Here is a 16,276-nt window from a genome sequence, read left to right on the forward strand (position 1 = left end):
ATGGACCGGACACAAAGAGAGAAAGATGGAGAAAGGAAGCAGCCGGATGATGAGGGGGTGCATCTCCGGAGAGAGATCAACCTGCTGTCTGCGACTACGTTTGTCTTTGGCTCAATGGTGGGCAGCGGGATCTTCATCGCACCTAAAGGAGTCCTAATGAACAGTGGCAGCGTGGGGCTCTCTCTGTTGGTGTGGGCACTGAGTGGGATCCTCTCCATGTTCGGTAGGACGCCTGATGGCATGATTGATCTCTTCGGAATTTAAATCAGATTATTTTTGGTTATTGTGTATGTCAAGCAAATTGTTACATGGAGTGGTAAATGTATAATTGGATCAAGTTCATATTTGACTCTCATTAATTATCTTTGATCAGGGCCTGTCCTTTCATTCCCAGATAAAACATAATTCAAGTACTGTGTTTTTTCACCTTCACAATATTTCAAAAAGCAGACGCATATTAAAGGTGACATATTATACCCTTTTTCCACAAGTTAATGCAGTTCCACAACACTTATATGAAATATCTGTGCCAGTCTTTGGTCAAAATAGCAAACACACCTGTGCTGCAGGACAGCGTGCGTCATTTCTGTATCAAACCGCTCTGCCAGACACGCTCTGAACCCAGAAGCAAAGCTACCTCCATATATCGAGCACGCTACCATGGTAAACCGTGAGGGACGTTTTTAGCACACACAAAAACAATTTTCGCAATTTTCGCCAGAACATTACCACAAAGAATACACTTTACCAACTCTGCTCTTCGGTTCTCTCTGGGTTCTCCGGCTTCCTCCCACCACCAAAAACATGCAGCTCAGGTGGATTGGTTACACTAAATTGTCCGTAGGTGTGAGTGCGTGTGTGGCTGATTGTATGTCTCTGTGTTGCCCTGCGATGAACTGGCGGCTTGCCCAGGGTGAACCCCGCCTCTCGCCCGGTGACTGCTGGGATAGGCTCCAGCGTGAACCGTGAACTGGTAACGGGCAAAGTGGTCAGGAAGATGAATGAATGAATAAAAAAATGTTGAAAGCATCAGGTTTCATGCTCTTTGTTTCATTAGGGGCCCTGTGCTATGCTGAACTAGGGATCACTTTTACAAAATCAGGAGGTCACTACACTTACCTACTGGAGACACTGGGGCCACTGCCTGCCTTCTTACGACTCTGGGCTGAATTCATGTTCCTCAGGTTGGTTAGTTTCATCTTTTGTGTTTGATCTAATCAAAGGTCAAAAACCAACCACATTTGTTCTGTTTCCAGGCCAGCCACGGTGTCCTACGTGTCCCTGGCTTTTGGTCACTATGTGATGGAGCCGTTCTATGAACCATGCACCCCTCCCACGGTGCTGGTGAAACTAATCGGTGCCCTCGCCGTGAGTAAGTGGTTTTAACCTTCCTCCTTCCATTCACATTGTTATATCATTCAAACTTGTCTGTTCAATACAAAGTGTTCTTCCATTAGGTAACCTCAGTTTTACCGGCTGTTTGTTTTTGACTGCTTGCAGCGTTGGTTGTGGCAGTCAACTGCTGGAGTGTAACCATGGCAACACGTACACAGGTCCTCCTCGCTTTCATTAAGATGTTTGCTCTTGTCCTCATCATCATTCCTGGTGTCATTGCACTGGCTAAAGGTGGGATAATGTACATTATTAAGAATTCATTTGTAGATAATGCTCAAATACTCTGAATCTTCTTTCTTTTAGGAAAAACTGAAAATTTCCAGAATGGTTTTGAGCTTGACTTAATAACATGGGATAAGTTGCCACTGGCCTTCTTTAATGGCTTTTATGCTTTTTATGGATGGTAAGCAATCATTTATTTCATTGTGAACACTGACTAGAATTCAGAAAGCATCACTTCCTTTTCCCTTTTCCTGCAGGTCTTCACTGAACAGCGTTAGAGAAGAGGTTAAAAACCCCAATAGGTATCAAGCATCCGTCTACTGTCCAGATAGTAATAAATTATATAGTACACGCAGTAAACTTCCCTATGTGTATTCCATCATGTCAGAACCTTCCCACTGGCAATAATCAGCGCCATGGTGGCAGTGACAGTCTGTTATGTGCTTGTTAACATGGCCTATTACACCATGATGACCCCCGCTGAGCTGCTGCAGTCTGAAGCTGTGGCATCGGTATTGTATTTATATTTATATTTACTGTATATTGGAGTCATTTAAATGGCAGGAGTAAGAGATGGGATAGCAAATAATAGCCTTCGTTCTTTCTTTCTTCTTTTTCTCTCTCTCATTTGTTTGTCAGAGATATGAAGTTTGATTTTATATGCATATTTGAAATGTTGCATACTTTGAAAGGGGGCATGAAGGATATATTTTTTTAAAAGCACTACTGAAAATCCAAATACATTAATTGTATTACAATTTGATTGCATGATGTGTCTGCAGACATTTGCAAACCGTTCCCTTCATGGTATGGCGTCTGTGATTCCCGTTCTTGTGGCCTTGTCCTGCCTTGGAAAACTTACCGTTAGCCTTTTTGGTTCATCCAGGTAAGGATGGCACAGAAATGTTATAATATTAATTCAAGTGCCTGAAAATAAGGATGTGGGTCTTACTGTTTGCATTACAGGATGATGTTTGTGGGAGCCAGAGACGGCCACTTCCCTTCAATCTTTTCTATGATTCACATCCGTAGAAAAACACCTTTACCTGCTGTGCTGCTAATGGTAATGTAGCCTGCACCCTCCACCCTACAACATATGTGCAATCAGAGTCAAGATTTAAAGCAATGTCAATGCACAGACAAAAGACAAGACAAAGCTGATAAATGTTCATTGAGTCCATGCATGACAGAATATTTGGATGTTTGATGAATAACTAAAAAGGTCAAACTCTACTTACAGCTATTATGACCTTCCCTCTGTCAGCAACAAAACCAATTACCGATATTTCAATGGCTAAATGATTCACAGAGAAGAAATACTGCTTTCTGATATTCCGCAAAGTGTTTAAAATCTCATACAGGAATTTGTAAATGTTGGTGTTGCTTTCCTGTCTCGTATGTTGGACCAACGGGGGGAAGATTAATTAGCAGCTATTATTACAACATCACTGTTATTAGCTCAATTTGTATTTCTCTTTGTCGGTTACCATGGCAGCGTGCAGCTTCCATAGAAAACCTTCATTTTCATTTTCAGAGGCATTTCTGACAGAAAAGAAGGATGCTGTCCTGTTTGCTATTTTGACCAAAGTCTGTTCCAGATATTTCATATAAGTGTTTGGGAACTGCGGTAACTTGTGGAAAAAGAGTAGAATATGTGGCCTTTAATGTTGAATATGAATTTGTTATTTAGCTGTTTTATGTTTCTGTTTCCAGTACCCCTTGACACTGTTGTTCTTAGCCAGTGGAGAGATTTACCAGCTCATCAATTTTGTGGCATTTACTAGCTGGCTATTCGTTGCCTTGGCAACCACAGGGATGCTCATCCATCGATATCGCTTCCCTCTCCACCCAAGACCTTTCAAGGTTTGTGTTTTTGGTTTCCTGGTTAATCTGCATCACATTCATCAATAGAAGTGAACCCTAAACTGACTGAGAACTCTTTGATTTGCTCTTCTTTGATGATTTTTAGGCACCCGTGGTCATTGTAGTCACATTCACGTTGGTTTGCTTCTTCATCGTGGGGCTGTCTTTGTATTCAGACCCCTGGAACACAGGGTGGAGCTGTGCTCTCATACTGACCGGGATCCCGTTCTACTATTTGATCGTTAAACGCTTTTGTTTACCGGCTAGATGGAGACGTGCCTTCAGTAAGTCCTACCAAACCAGTCTGCAGATAATGCAGTATATCTGTCTTTAACCCTAAAGTCCTGTCATGGACAAAGGTGTCCTTTTGAAGTTTATTTTTTAATAATTTGCCAAAGGTGCAACAAACCAACAATGTTGGTTTTTGCAGTGTAAGATTTAAAAAAAAAAACTCATACTCCTGTTCTCTTTAGGGACAACAGTGTCCTCTTCAAAAATGGCATAAAAATAAATGCAAAAATAATGTCGTGAATTTTTTAATTAACTTTAGTTCTGATAACTATCAAACATTCAATCAAGAAACGGTGTTGTGATGAAGTTTAATGATAATAAAACAATTTAAACAAATTCAATATAGGGAATGGAAAGTGAAGTTTTTGGACTCGGTAATTTGAGTCAAGACCTAAACACACCTGTGTGTGTGATGGTAGATGGTAGGGTAGGTGTCATGAGGCATAAATTAAGCGGAATTCAGTTTTATGGTCATATAACCCAAAATGATGGCAGGTCCTAAGAGGTTCAAGTTGGGAATTAAATGTTAAATTGGGCAAGAAATGGAACAGTTTCATTGAGGTCACCTGGTTTGTACGGGAGGGAGATGATTTTAACACAAACAAAACAAATGGTTAAAAAGAATTTGTCCAATATAAAATCATATTTGTTCTTGAACTTTGAATTCTTGTCCACTTTAAACTGACGCAGTCAGCTGATGGCTTCCTGTGTTTAACCACTGATATTATTCCCCATTAGAAATCATGAAAAGCCTTCTCAGCTTCTGCTCATTCTGATTCTTTGACTTTCTCAGACTCCTGCAGCAAGAAGCTGCAAATCCTTCTGGAGGTGGTCCAGCAGGAAATCAAGACGTACTGACGTCCTCAAAGACCAACCAGACTCTCTGGATACCACCTTAAGAAAACCTGTTCACCACTGTAACAGTTGAATGCTAGAAAATAGGATTTAGAATAGATTAGTCAGTTAACTTGCTTATGATGAGTGTTTCTACTGCACCAGTGTGACGTGTCAACTTGAGTAAGAGCAACTTCTTTCTATTGCTACAATTTTTCATGATCTCAAGTTCTGTTGAAAATCTGTATTTTTTTTCTGAAAGTCTTATTTTCACCAAGCTTGCCATGAATAATTAAATTAATTCAGTCTAAATGTATCAGCGTTTTGTCACATTTATTTAAATCAAGGCAAATGTCCATGTTTTTGTGTATAACACACCGTATAGTGGTTGGTTTTTGAAGCCATGTATTGTTTTGTGGCAGCCATTTTGTGGCTGCTGTTTTGTGATGTGTCTGTACTTGTATGTCTTTTGTATTTTGTCATTACTGTTACATGTAGCACGACTTCACCGAGAACCATTCCTAGTCTGTGAACCCTCATTGACAATGGCAATAAACTACTTCTGATTCTGATTCTGATTTTTATTCTCATTCGATTCTCCAAGAAAATGGTGCTAACAAAAGAAAATGGGTAACTGATGTACTATTATTAGTGAAATTATTTTGGAAGTGAGATCTACAAATAATTTAAAGCATAAACATTTTGCTGTTAATGCTACATGCCACATTTTTTTACTTTACCACTACATATTTAATGCTAACAATCCTGCATTACATTCTAAAAGTTGATGAAGACTGACTGCTGTCGTCATTTATATGTCAAAATGATTTTGTAGCTCCCAGTGTGTGTTCTTGAACGTTATAGATGGTCTTTGTGTGCATTTGGAGAAGATATGCCTGGGAGCTATCCAGTGGCGTCGTTAGGCCTAATTTTCTTAAGCCCCCCTAAATAATTTTGGGTTGTTTTATAAAAATAAAAAAAAGTTTTTTTATTTTTTTTGTTCAGTGACCAAAAAATGCCGACATATTCTATTAAAACCGCCAGAATATATGTTTAGAAACATGTAACCTGTCATTATTTAACGCTTTCTTCATGGGATCCATTCTGATTAATTTTACTAGAAAATAGGATTTAGAAGGGATCCTCTCAGCTCACAACATTGACAGCTGGAGTTGATTAGTTAATGAGTACTTGTTGTAAAAGCCGTGTAGTCAAAGCAGTAAAAGCACTAAAGTCAATTATGATTGCAGCTGTGGTGGTAGAAGTAGTGAAGTATGTTGTAATTAAATATTTGTGGTAGAAGAAAGAGAAATAGTGCCGGTAATTTCCCGAACATTTTTATTACGCGTGAGAAGGTAATCAAAGAACATTTAAATGTTTCACTCTGGGTGGGCTGTATTTTAAGAATTGTTCAAAATGGTACGGCCTAGTCTGCTTTGATGCACTTAGGCTTTAAAAGCAGCTTTCACATACTTTAACCATATGCACATGCATGAACACATGTACCATGTGTACATGAGTACACATTGTATATAGAAATGGGGGGAAAAAAGTATGCAATAAAATTTAGAATTTAGTTTCTCTGATTCCTGCAACACAACAAATCATTTGTAATACTAATAATTCAGCTAATGATTTTTGTTAGGGCTTATTGAGTAATCAGAAAGAAAGTAAGCATGTATTTGAGGATGTGGCCATGGATTATGTTATGTGTCCTAAATGCTGAGAAATACACCCAAACCCTTGGAGACTTTTTCATTTGATTTTATTAAATACTATAATTTATCCCAAACCTGGGAAAATACTGACATTAAAAAAACAGTAACAGTTGCAGTAATATTATATATATATATATATATAACACAATAGATATCCATCCGTTATGTCAGAGGATGAATACATTTATTTCATATAATCCTGAGGATGAACAAGAATATGTAAACATTGGTAAACTTTCTTTGCATTCATCCTACAGCTGATATTTGACTCAGTGGTGGTGCAGGGAAAATCAGGAGTTCATTCCCTGAAAATTATGAATTTGATAATACTTTTATGTCTTTTTAACCATTAAAGGGATATTTCAGGCTGGATCAAGCCCTCGGGCTGCAATGCGACGATATAAATCATGAACAGGTCAAGGCTTTCTTACTGAAGATATGTTTTAATACATAATGTAAGCTCCTCTTAAAATGCTCCTTGTGACCTTCTTGCCATCACCTACAAGACTGTGTGACAATTGCAGAAAGATCATAGCGCACACTCAGATCTGCCTCGTGCCATCTAACACTGAATCATTTCTTGTCCTTGGCACGCTAACATTTATAAACATGCATTTATCATCAGTAATTTAGGAATAACCAACCAAAAAATAGGATTGTCTATAATGACACGTCTGTATTTTATTCTCGCCTCCAAATACTCCAAAGAATAAATTAAATCATTTTTGGAAGACAGCATCTGCATGATCTCAGGCAAATAATCACAGCGGACGTCGTTTGCAGTAATAATTGTAATTGAACACTTGATATTAAAGTTAATGCTTATATTTGCTCTTATCAAATTAAACTTAAATGTATGATGTTTACTAACAGGGTTCTTTGGAAATTACGCTCTTGGCGGATTTCAAGATGACAGTATTTTTGTTGCAGTACTGCGATCGGCCACAAGGTTAAATGAGCAGCGACGTTTATAAGGATGCGTTTGATTAATCCGCTGACGTAGCCCGCCTGAAATGGTCCACATCAAAGAGGACGCGTCCTGCTCGTTTGTCCGGCTTCACGGGGGTCAGATGTGAGAATCACTCCGCCACCCCGTGTGCCCCCCCCCCCCCCCCCGCCGTGCTCCGCCCTCTCACGAAACTATCGTCCTCCGGCTCCTTTCCGTCCAGCCGTCGAGCAAAACTTCAAAAGGAACTTCACAGCCCGGACGGGCGGATTCCTCGTTCCTCTCCGAGCGGCGGTGCTTTCTGTGGAATAATATCAGCAAGATGAGCTCCAGGTCGTAGACAACGGTAGGAAAATAGAACTCTTTTTTTTTTTTTTTTTTTCGTTTTATTGCTCGGCCTGGGCCGCCCTGATCTTAGGCCAATATCGATATTATTATCGATAACGTATCAAATGTGTGGATAGTAGGAATGATCCACGAGGGGTGTTCTCTCAGTTTTAGTGCAAACCTTTGTAAAAAAAAAAAAAAACAAACGAAAACAGAAGTTCAACCCAGTGACGTCACGTCAAGAGGAGAGGGGAAAAAAAGGTCCCCTCTGTTCTATAATAGAACTAGGAACGCACGTCTGCGCGTGCCCGTGATGTTTCCAATGGTGGGTTGTGTTCAAATAAACAGGTCTTCTCTTTTGTAATGTCAAATGAATATCTTGATTGAATCGGAAAAACCTAAAAATAAAACCAGAAGCACCGTGAATCAGCATTGATTTACAGGTAATCCTCCTCTTCATGGACCGACAGAACCTCCCGGTGATGTCATATTATGGGATGGCAGGCCCAACTCTTCAGTCCGAGCGAAATATTCACTTTGTAAGTTTGATTGTAAATAAAGAGCTCTCTGGGACTGTAAATAGTAAATCTATTCGGATTAACTTCTAAATAAAAACGTATACGGTTTTATTAAGTCAGTTAAGATTATTTATTGAAATACTGCATTTACTCAAGTGTTCATACTTTACACAAATGTTTCCTCTTTATATCTTCTCCATTTCTGACAGCTTTAATTACTTTTAAGAGTAACATTTTTCACGACGGTTACTTGTTCATTGAAAATTAATCACATTTATGTGATTATGTACCAGAACATCAAATAAATTATCAGTATATTGACAAGTGATTTAATATGATTTTCTTTTCTTCTTTTTTTAATGCAAGCATCGTATTTACCTCAACTCATTTAATGATCTGATTCCTAATTTGAACCTCTCTCATCTGGGTTTCGATGTGTTTACAGACTAAACAATTATTCGATGAGTCGGTCAAAATAATCGGTAATTACAGGCATAGTCGCCAACGTGCGACCGCAATTGGTTGTGAGGGACCGGTCGTAAGTCGGCCCATGTCAGAACAACATTTTGTATTTGGAAAAAAATATATATTATGATTGACTGTGTTCTTATTGTGTTGAATTCTGTCTTAGAGCTTAGAGCACCACTTTCAATCATTACTTGTAGAAAAACAAATACTGTACTGTGTAATTAAATGTATTTCTATTGAGCCAAATCACGAGGTAAGGTATGTCAAGACACGTTTACAAGGAAAGTACTGGTAGGTCTTCACTGACTCTTTATTCTACAGTCGCAAAAGAAATCTCCCGTAAGCGAGAGCATAGGGGCAGTGGCAAGGTGAAACCTGGAACCGATCCAAACTTCAGAGTCCTGATTATACTGCATTTCCTAGCTGGGAGCCTGTATATGATGAACGACAGTGGTCCAAACATAGAACCTTGAAGAACTCCGTGACTACCCTTTTGCGTGCATGGAGGATTCATCATTTAAAATGTACAAAGTGTGACAGTTAAAATGTTTTCATACTTCTGTGTCACAGGTATTCAAGTAGAACTGTTCCATTCTCCTGCGTCTCCCCTGAAGCGGTGAGTTTACCTCCAGCTGAGAGGGGCTGAACCCTCACCAGTCTTAACATAACTTCATTCATGCTTACATTGTATCCCTGCACAGTTGCTAAACGTGACCGGTTACATGTAATAATCGCGTTGTTGAATAATCAGCTCTGATTTAAACTTTTGCATTTACGAGTGGATCCGTATAAAGGATTGGAGCTAGACGTTTTTGTTGACATTGTATTTTTATCATCTGATAGATTGAAGTTGTGATCTAAAGGTTTGGTGGGGGCAAAATAAAGAGCCAGTGAATTTTGGCGTGATCTTGGACACGGGGATAGATCCATGAATTCCTTGTATTGTTGTTGTTGTTAAATTGGAATAATTCCAATTGCAACAATTTCTTGCAGCAATTTAATCATGGCTCGCGGTTGCATTTGCTGCGTGAAATACATGCTGTTCCTCTTCAACCTGCTCTTCTGGGTGAGGCTCCGCACACGCCAGAGAACGTTCTTCATCTCTTACTGTTGCCACGGCGTCAAGCAGCGAGCGTTTGTGTTCCCCGTCTGTGTTTCAGCTGGGTGGGTGTGGATTTCTGGGTGTTGGCGTGTGGCTCTCAGTTTCTCAGGGCAGCTTCGCAACCCTGTCGCCCTCCTTCCCGTCACTGTCGGCCGCCAATCTCATCATCACCCTCGGCACCATCGTCATGGTAACGGGCTTCTTGGGTTGCCTGGGTGCCATCAAGGAGAACAAGTGCTTGCTGCTGAGTGTGAGCATACTACAATACCCATCAGCCATGGCTCCCTGTTATTCCTATTTTAAATGTTTTACGTTTATTCTTTGATTCATTTCGGTTGTGTTGGAATTTCAAATGTTTTTCTTTTCTTTGTTCGCTCTTCAGTTTTTCATCGTTTTGCTGATCATTCTCTTGGCTGAACTCATCCTCCTCATCCTGTTCTTTGTGTACACCGACAAGGTAACACATGGATGTATTCATTATCCGTGCTTGCTGTTGTAAGTTTGCCTACATATCCCATGAGCCACCTCTCCTCTGTTTGCTCAGGTGAGTGAGAATGCCAGACGGGACCTGAGGGAAGGGCTGGTGCTGTACAACACGGAAAACAACGCCGGGCTGAAGGATGCGTGGAACGCCATACAGGGAGAGGTAGAAAGGAGCAACGCGTCGATGTTTTTGTATTCTATAGTTGTATTCTTATTTTAAAGGAGGCATATTATCAAAAACTCACGTTTCCCATGTTTCTACACTATTTTGCTTTTTTTGTGTCACTACCAACCCAAAAACAGCAAAATAAACCATCAAGTCAATCCTGCATGGTTTCCGTAGTTCTGTAATCACCTACTGAAATGCGTCTGGCAGAAATCTCGCCCTCTATGATGTCACAGAGGGCGAACGTGCACATGCATGCGCATTCATTGCGTGCACGCTTGTCTGACAGATCTGTTTGAGACAGTAAAGAGGGGTGCTTGTCCTACAAGCATCTGTTTGCTATTTTCACAAAAACCTTCACAGATATTTCATATAAGTATCTGGGAACTGCGATAACCTGTGGAAAACGAGTATAATATTTGATCTATAAGAGTCGTGTAATTTTCCGTCCTGAATTTGCAGCCAGCGTTGAAGTTAGTTCTGAGTTTTTGTTCTCTTGCCCGTGCGCCAGTGGCGATGCTGTGGCGTGACGAGCCACAGCGACTGGTACGCGGCCCTTCATGATGACGTCGTTCCCGACCGCTGCTGCCAGCATTTCTACCAAAGCTGCGGGCGCAACGCCTCCAACGCCTTCTGGACACGGGTGAGTGTGTGTGTGTGTGTGTGTGTGTGTCGTGATGAGGTGTTAAAGAAGCTTCATCCCCACCGAGGAGATCGTTGTATTTTCTATTTGATTGTGCGAAGGAATATTTGCCAGGTTTTTATGATCGGTGAGAGGGTTGGATGGAAGAACTCATCAAGACTGACCTGGAAAATGGGGCGGGTCCAGGAATGGATTTTGGGGCTGGCACCATCTCAAAGTGGCTTGCCTCTTTCCAAAGATAAAAGGGGTGGGGGAGAGGGGGGGGGGGGGGGGGACTAGGCCCAACAGTTCCTTTTAATTCAGTCGAGCCTTAACCACATCACCAAACGGAATTTAGCGTTGTACTATTTAAACATGGTGGCTCCAGAATTTTATTAGAATCCACTCCAGATTGTACTCTTTCATTACTATATATTTTTTCCTCTCATTAAGAGCCATTTCTTAATCATTTATGTGGAATTAAAGGAACTGCTAAGATACTTATTTCACACACATTGAAGGAGCGATGAAGAACCTGGAATCTGTCCCTGCATGCAGATCCATTCCTCGATTTATTCTGGTCTTTTCTGGACACAGACCCATCTTCCTACCGAGTTGACTGGAAAGCCGCAGAGTATTTGATTTGTAATCCTGATGCCGAACCATCGAACCTCATTGGTTCATCTGCCTTGCTAGTTTCTAAGTCTTGCATTCATTCGTGTTTTTTTTTAGAAATACCAGCCTTTATGCTTAGCTCATTCTTATTGTGTCGAGAGTCGCATTGATCATCTCCTGAGACAAAGACAATAAATGATTGCTTAAACATAAACCAGTTCCCTTTTAGATGAGGGAAACGGTGTATAAACTCACATTGCGCCTCAGTACCAGTTGTGTGTGTGTTTCAGGGTTGCTTTGAGAAAGTCGAGGAATGGCTGGATGACAACAAGCACCTCCTGGGAACCATCGCCATGTGTGTGTTGGTCATACAGGTAAAATGGCTTTTTGATTTTTGCGGCACTCGAACCCTAAAGCAACACTAGTTAACACAAACACACACACACACACTTTTGTTTCCCCAGCTCCTGGGTATGGCTTTCTCCATGACGCTTTACCAACAGATCCACCAGACAGGGAAGAAGTACGAAGCCTGATGGGGGGGGGGGGGGGGGGGGGGTTAACCAGGCTCTGCTGTTAACGTTGGGTACATGGAATATATCGTTCTCCCCGGACTCTCATTTTACCTTCATGCCTTATTTGTAAAAAAAAAAAAGAAAGAAATATGCCAATAATTGTTTGCCTTTTATCTTGCATATCTTTTCATTAATCCACACATCTATTGTTGTGAATAGTATCCAGACTAGTATTTGTTACATAATGTGTTTTTCATGTCGTTTGGGACCTCAGTTTCTCTGACGATGTCTGTGGTAAAGCAGCAAATACATTTATGAATATTGTGTACACTTCAAATGTGTACTTGTTTAGCTTCCTACTTCTGCTGCTCCTCAAAACTGTGCTGGCAAGCTAACTACTTTACAACGGACCTGCTACAGTGGGAAAACAATTTCTGGATCCCTTTTTAGATAAAAAAAAAAAAAAAACAACATTGTGTGCTAAAATGTCAATAAAAAATATATAAGAGTGGACGAGTCCCGACTCGACTCTGTTGTGTGTGATAATCGTGAGTCCGTAAGTTGTGGCAGCGTATCTGCATTCACCCGAGAGTTTACAACGCCGTGGTTTCATCATTATCATGGACGACGCTGCCGTTGATGATCACGTAGCGGATTAGCTCCCGGTGTCCTCCGAGCTGGTAGATCAGATGCTCCCATCTGAAACGAAACACGAGGAGTTTTTTTTAACGGACGTATTTTCATACATTTAGAATGAAGGAAGATGCATCATATTTTGTGCTGGATGTGGGTAGATGCAGATTCTGGATCACCTTTTTACTTTCTTTAACCCCACCCCATAGATCTTTGGCTCTCTATTCAGTAATTATTACTTTATTCCTACCTTAGATTCAGTTTAGTTTATTGTTTGTTTCTAGCAGAATAAAAATTAAATAATACCTTTTCGTGTGCAAAAAACCATATTGGTAATAAATATGTCCAAAACAAAACACCAAATGCCATGTACACAAGAAACAGCAAATAATTCATTATATAGTGCTTGAAAAGGAGTGGGAAGAAGATTATACAACTAAGACTTCGAATCTATTGGACTTGTAATGTAAAACAAAAACAATTACTACATAATTAATAAGAAATATTTTATATACAATATATATATATGTACAATATTTCAATTATATACCAACAATGGTATGCATGTTTTCTCTTAATGCAAAAAAAAAAAAGCATTGTAAGTTATTTGATAACGATTCATTAAATGCTTTAAATTAAATTAACAGAGGATAGTATTTCACAAGATCATTCATTTTTAATCAATTTGACTGAATAAAAAGATACCTTTCCTTAATAAAACCCACAATAGCAGCCACGATCATCCATAATTCAGACGCACACAAATCTTGACCCTATCTCCACTCTGATTTACCGCGCTGCGTTGAGGACCAGCAGGTCGCCGCGTTTGCCGACCTCCAGGGAGCCGTGAGTGCCGGAGCGCCCCAGGGCGTAGGCTGCGTTGATGGTGGCTGCAGCCAGAGCTTCGGGCATGGACATCCTCATGTTTACGCAGGCCAGGTGCATGACTATCGGCTGAGGAAGGTGGTGGGACGAGACGGAGAGGCAAAGGGTGGCGTGATCAATATTCAGCGCTCCGCCTCCACTTCACGGCTCCACTCACCATGGAGCAGCAGTAGGCGTTGGGGTTGAAGTCGCTGCCAAGAGCGACGATTACCCCAGCATCCAGCATGTCTCTGGCCCGAGGCTGAGGCAAGCTAAACACACACACACACACACACACACACACATACACACCAATGTCTACATGAAGCACATCCATGGTGAGTGTGTGTGTGTGTGTGTGTGTGAGTGGATGTTAACATACCGTAGGATGTAGGCCGTAGTTGGTAGAAGCACAGCAGCGGTTTTTGCTCCCGCCATGGCAGCGATCCCCTCGTCTGTGACCTCCTCCAGGTGACTGATGGCCAAAGCTCCCAGCTCTGCACCCAACTGACACACACACACACACACTCTGGTTTCCATGCTTCTGATTTGAATACCTTTGGTGATTTTGGATTTTAGGCTGAGGCAAGAAGGAATGTGAAATACCCGGGCAGAGTTCATGGGGTGTAATTCGTCTCCGTGGAAGTTGATGTTGAGGCCCATGTCTTTGCCGGCCTGCAGGATGGCGCGAGTAGAGCCGAGGTCAAACGCTCCCTGCTCACAGAACACGTCGATGTTGTCCACAGTGAGCGCCCCTGCAGATATCTGCTGCTTCAGCCGGGGCAGCTGGACCTGCAGGATGTCCTCCGTGGCTTCTGCCACCGTCTTCCCTCTGCACGGCACGCAGAGAAGCGCGATGACGATGCGCATTTAGGATAGGGCGTCAAATGAAATCAATTTGAGGACGGTAAATACTTGGGCACGGCGTGCGCTCCGCAGTAAGTTGAGGAGATGCCGATGGGCAGAGCGCGCTTGGCCTCTTCGATCACCGCCAGCATCTTGAGCTCAGTCGGCAGCTCCAGGCCGTAGCCGCTCTTACACTCCGCCAGGGTGGTGCCTGCTCGCTGCATCCGGGTCAGCCTGCTGCAGAGGGAGGCCAGCAACTCTGCGGCCGGAGCAGCACGAGTGTGCTCCACCGTGAAGTGGATCCCTCCACCCGCCCGGTGCACATCCATGTAGGTAGCGCCAGCCAGCTGCAACGGTGAGAGGCGTTTCATTGAACTTTAAGCTGCAATAGTTAAAAGGGGGGGGGGGGGGGGGGCGGTAAACATTTCTACCTTCATTGCAAATTCATGCACCCTGTCACCAGCCCAGACTGGATGGGTGTGGGCGTCCACTAAGCCTGAAATGAGATGTAAGGTAGTTTATCTGCTGAGACGTGCAGAAGCCACAACAGTCACTGCTGCTACTCACCAGGGAGAACGCACATCCCCGCAGCGTCAATCACTTTATCAAAGATTGATTCTGGATACTGAGCTTCAATGCTGTCGGCAGGCCCCACAGCTTTAAGGAGCCCGTCCCTGGAAGCAGAAATACTTCTCATGTCGACACCCCAGTGGAACTACGAGAGGTGAGTCTGGGATGTTTGAAAATGGCAACCGTGAAAATTGTGTTTGTAGTCACTCTGAAATCGCCTTAATGTCAAAGGGAAGATATCTTTAATAGGAAGTACAAAGATAAATCCACCAATATTCAGTGATGGAATGTAAGTACAAACTTTATTCAAGTAGCGCCATGATGAACAAATACTCAGCTGTTCACCGTTCTGTTTTCCTACATTTCAGTAGCATGTACTTTCTAGATTCACTTTAGTTACTAGTTTGTTTGTTTTTATATATTTTTTTAATACTGTCAATGTGTGTCCGAAATGTGATTTTAAACATAATTTATAGTCTGAGGTGTTTCTTCAAGAGTTAAGAGACATATCCTGCACTAAGATAACTATTTTAGTAGTTGGAAACTGTCACAAACCTGAAAACTAGACCCTTTGTTTTACAAAACAAAAGTAAAATACTGACAGGGATTGTTAATCAGCATAATTGCTTAATTATAGTAAATAATAGTGGGCTTTTACTCTTGCTCTTCCGATATGCAATGACCCACTATATCCAGAAGAGGTCGCCGTTGCATTCATTTAAAAGAGTTCTGCTCGGCTAATTTTTCTCACCTTCAGATGTTTAAATTGGTAAATACAGAAAACCCGACCTACAACTTGGATACGAAAATAACCAGCCCCTTCACAAGCTAACATTACAGTCAGACGTGTGCGGTTACAATTTAGACTGACGGTTACATAATCTCCGTCGCTCATAATCTAATTTGCGGTGTTAAACTCACCTTCCTACGACCACGCTCCCGTTTTCAATCACACATAGTTTTTGCATTCTATGTTTGGTGACGTATTTCTCTCCGTTGTTGCAGATCACGACGAGCTGTTCGGCATTCTTCACAAGAAGTTTACAATTGTGCGACATTTTTAATTCAAAGCAAAAACAATTTCGTGGCGAGAGACTGTCTTTCTCCTAGTTTTTGGAAAAGGGCAAATATTTATTTAGGAGAGCAGGGTTCAAAGTGCACAGCAAGGGGCGGGGCTTCAGTAAGACATTTTAACACGGTTGCGAGGGGAGCTTCCTGTCACGTGTCATCGTTTCCCCGCCCCCTTTGGGCACAAGCTTGAGGTGAGCTCAAGTCCAT

The 16,276-nt window shown here is 41.6% G+C and overlaps 3 protein-coding genes across 3 annotated transcripts; 2 read left to right on the plus strand and 1 right to left on the minus strand.

The window, feature by feature from the left end:
• Nucleotides 1-5,146, plus strand: LOC137910803 (cystine/glutamate transporter-like). The gene is made up of 12 exons (XM_068755214.1): nt 1-223; nt 1,058-1,184; nt 1,257-1,372; nt 1,501-1,626; nt 1,699-1,798; nt 1,875-1,919; nt 2,006-2,129; nt 2,400-2,503; nt 2,584-2,680; nt 3,331-3,480; nt 3,587-3,764; nt 4,565-5,146. Exons 1-12 carry the CDS (start codon nt 1-3, stop codon nt 4,627-4,629), a joined length of 1,455 nt encoding a protein of 484 aa, XP_068611315.1. The 3' UTR covers nt 4,630-5,146.
• A 2,317-nt stretch (nt 5,147-7,463) lies between these two features.
• Nucleotides 7,464-12,122, plus strand: LOC137910696 (tetraspanin-9). Its single transcript, XM_068755083.1, has 9 exons — nt 7,464-7,615; nt 9,153-9,198; nt 9,576-9,648; nt 9,743-9,934; nt 10,067-10,141; nt 10,229-10,330; nt 10,845-10,976; nt 11,861-11,944; nt 12,035-12,122. Exons 3-9 carry the CDS (start codon nt 9,586-9,588, stop codon nt 12,104-12,106), a joined length of 720 nt encoding a protein of 239 aa, XP_068611184.1. The 5' UTR covers nt 7,464-7,615; nt 9,153-9,198; nt 9,576-9,585; the 3' UTR covers nt 12,107-12,122.
• A 556-nt stretch (nt 12,123-12,678) lies between these two features.
• On the minus strand, nt 12,679-16,056 carry amdhd1 (amidohydrolase domain containing 1). Its single transcript, XM_068755396.1, has 9 exons — nt 15,920-16,056; nt 14,996-15,102; nt 14,860-14,924; nt 14,498-14,775; nt 14,189-14,414; nt 13,965-14,089; nt 13,761-13,854; nt 13,512-13,672; nt 12,679-12,784 (listed from the first exon to the last, which is right to left on the minus strand). Exons 1-9 carry the CDS (start codon nt 16,054-16,056, stop codon nt 12,679-12,681), a joined length of 1,299 nt encoding a protein of 432 aa, XP_068611497.1.
• Nucleotides 16,057-16,276: the final 220 nt, after the last annotated feature.

Source organism: Brachionichthys hirsutus, chromosome 22 (genome assembly GCF_040956055.1).
Source record: "Brachionichthys hirsutus isolate HB-005 chromosome 22, CSIRO-AGI_Bhir_v1, whole genome shotgun sequence".
NCBI classification, from domain to species: Eukaryota; Metazoa; Chordata; class Actinopteri; order Lophiiformes; family Brachionichthyidae; genus Brachionichthys; species Brachionichthys hirsutus.

Excerpts from the sequence above, each read along its gene's own strand:
- amdhd1 (XM_068755396.1), bottom strand. The coding sequence starts at position 16,056 with ATGTCGCACAATTGTAAACTTCTTGTGAAGAATGCCGAACAGCTCGTC. Across the intron at positions 14,415-14,497 it reads GGAGCGCACGCCGTGCCCAA|AGGGAAGACGGTGGCAGAAG; the intron begins GTATTTACCGTC and ends CGTGCCGTGCAG. Across the intron at positions 14,090-14,188 it reads ACCCCATGAACTCTGCCCGG|TTGGGTGCAGAGCTGGGAGC; the intron begins GTATTTCACATT and ends TGTGTGTGTCAG.
- LOC137910803 (XM_068755214.1), top strand. The coding sequence starts at position 1 with ATGGACCGGACACAAAGAGAGAAAGATGGAGAAAGGAAGCAGCCGGAT. Across the intron at positions 2,130-2,399 it reads AGTCTGAAGCTGTGGCATCG|ACATTTGCAAACCGTTCCCT; the intron begins GTATTGTATTTA and ends ATGTGTCTGCAG. Across the intron at positions 2,681-3,330 it reads TACCTGCTGTGCTGCTAATG|TACCCCTTGACACTGTTGTT; the intron begins GTAATGTAGCCT and ends TTCTGTTTCCAG.
- LOC137910696 (XM_068755083.1), top strand. The coding sequence starts at position 9,586 with ATGGCTCGCGGTTGCATTTGCTGCGTGAAATACATGCTGTTCCTCTTC. Across the intron at positions 10,142-10,228 it reads TCTTTGTGTACACCGACAAG|GTGAGTGAGAATGCCAGACG; the intron begins GTAACACATGGA and ends CTGTTTGCTCAG. Across the intron at positions 10,331-10,844 it reads GGAACGCCATACAGGGAGAG|TGGCGATGCTGTGGCGTGAC; the intron begins GTAGAAAGGAGC and ends CCCGTGCGCCAG.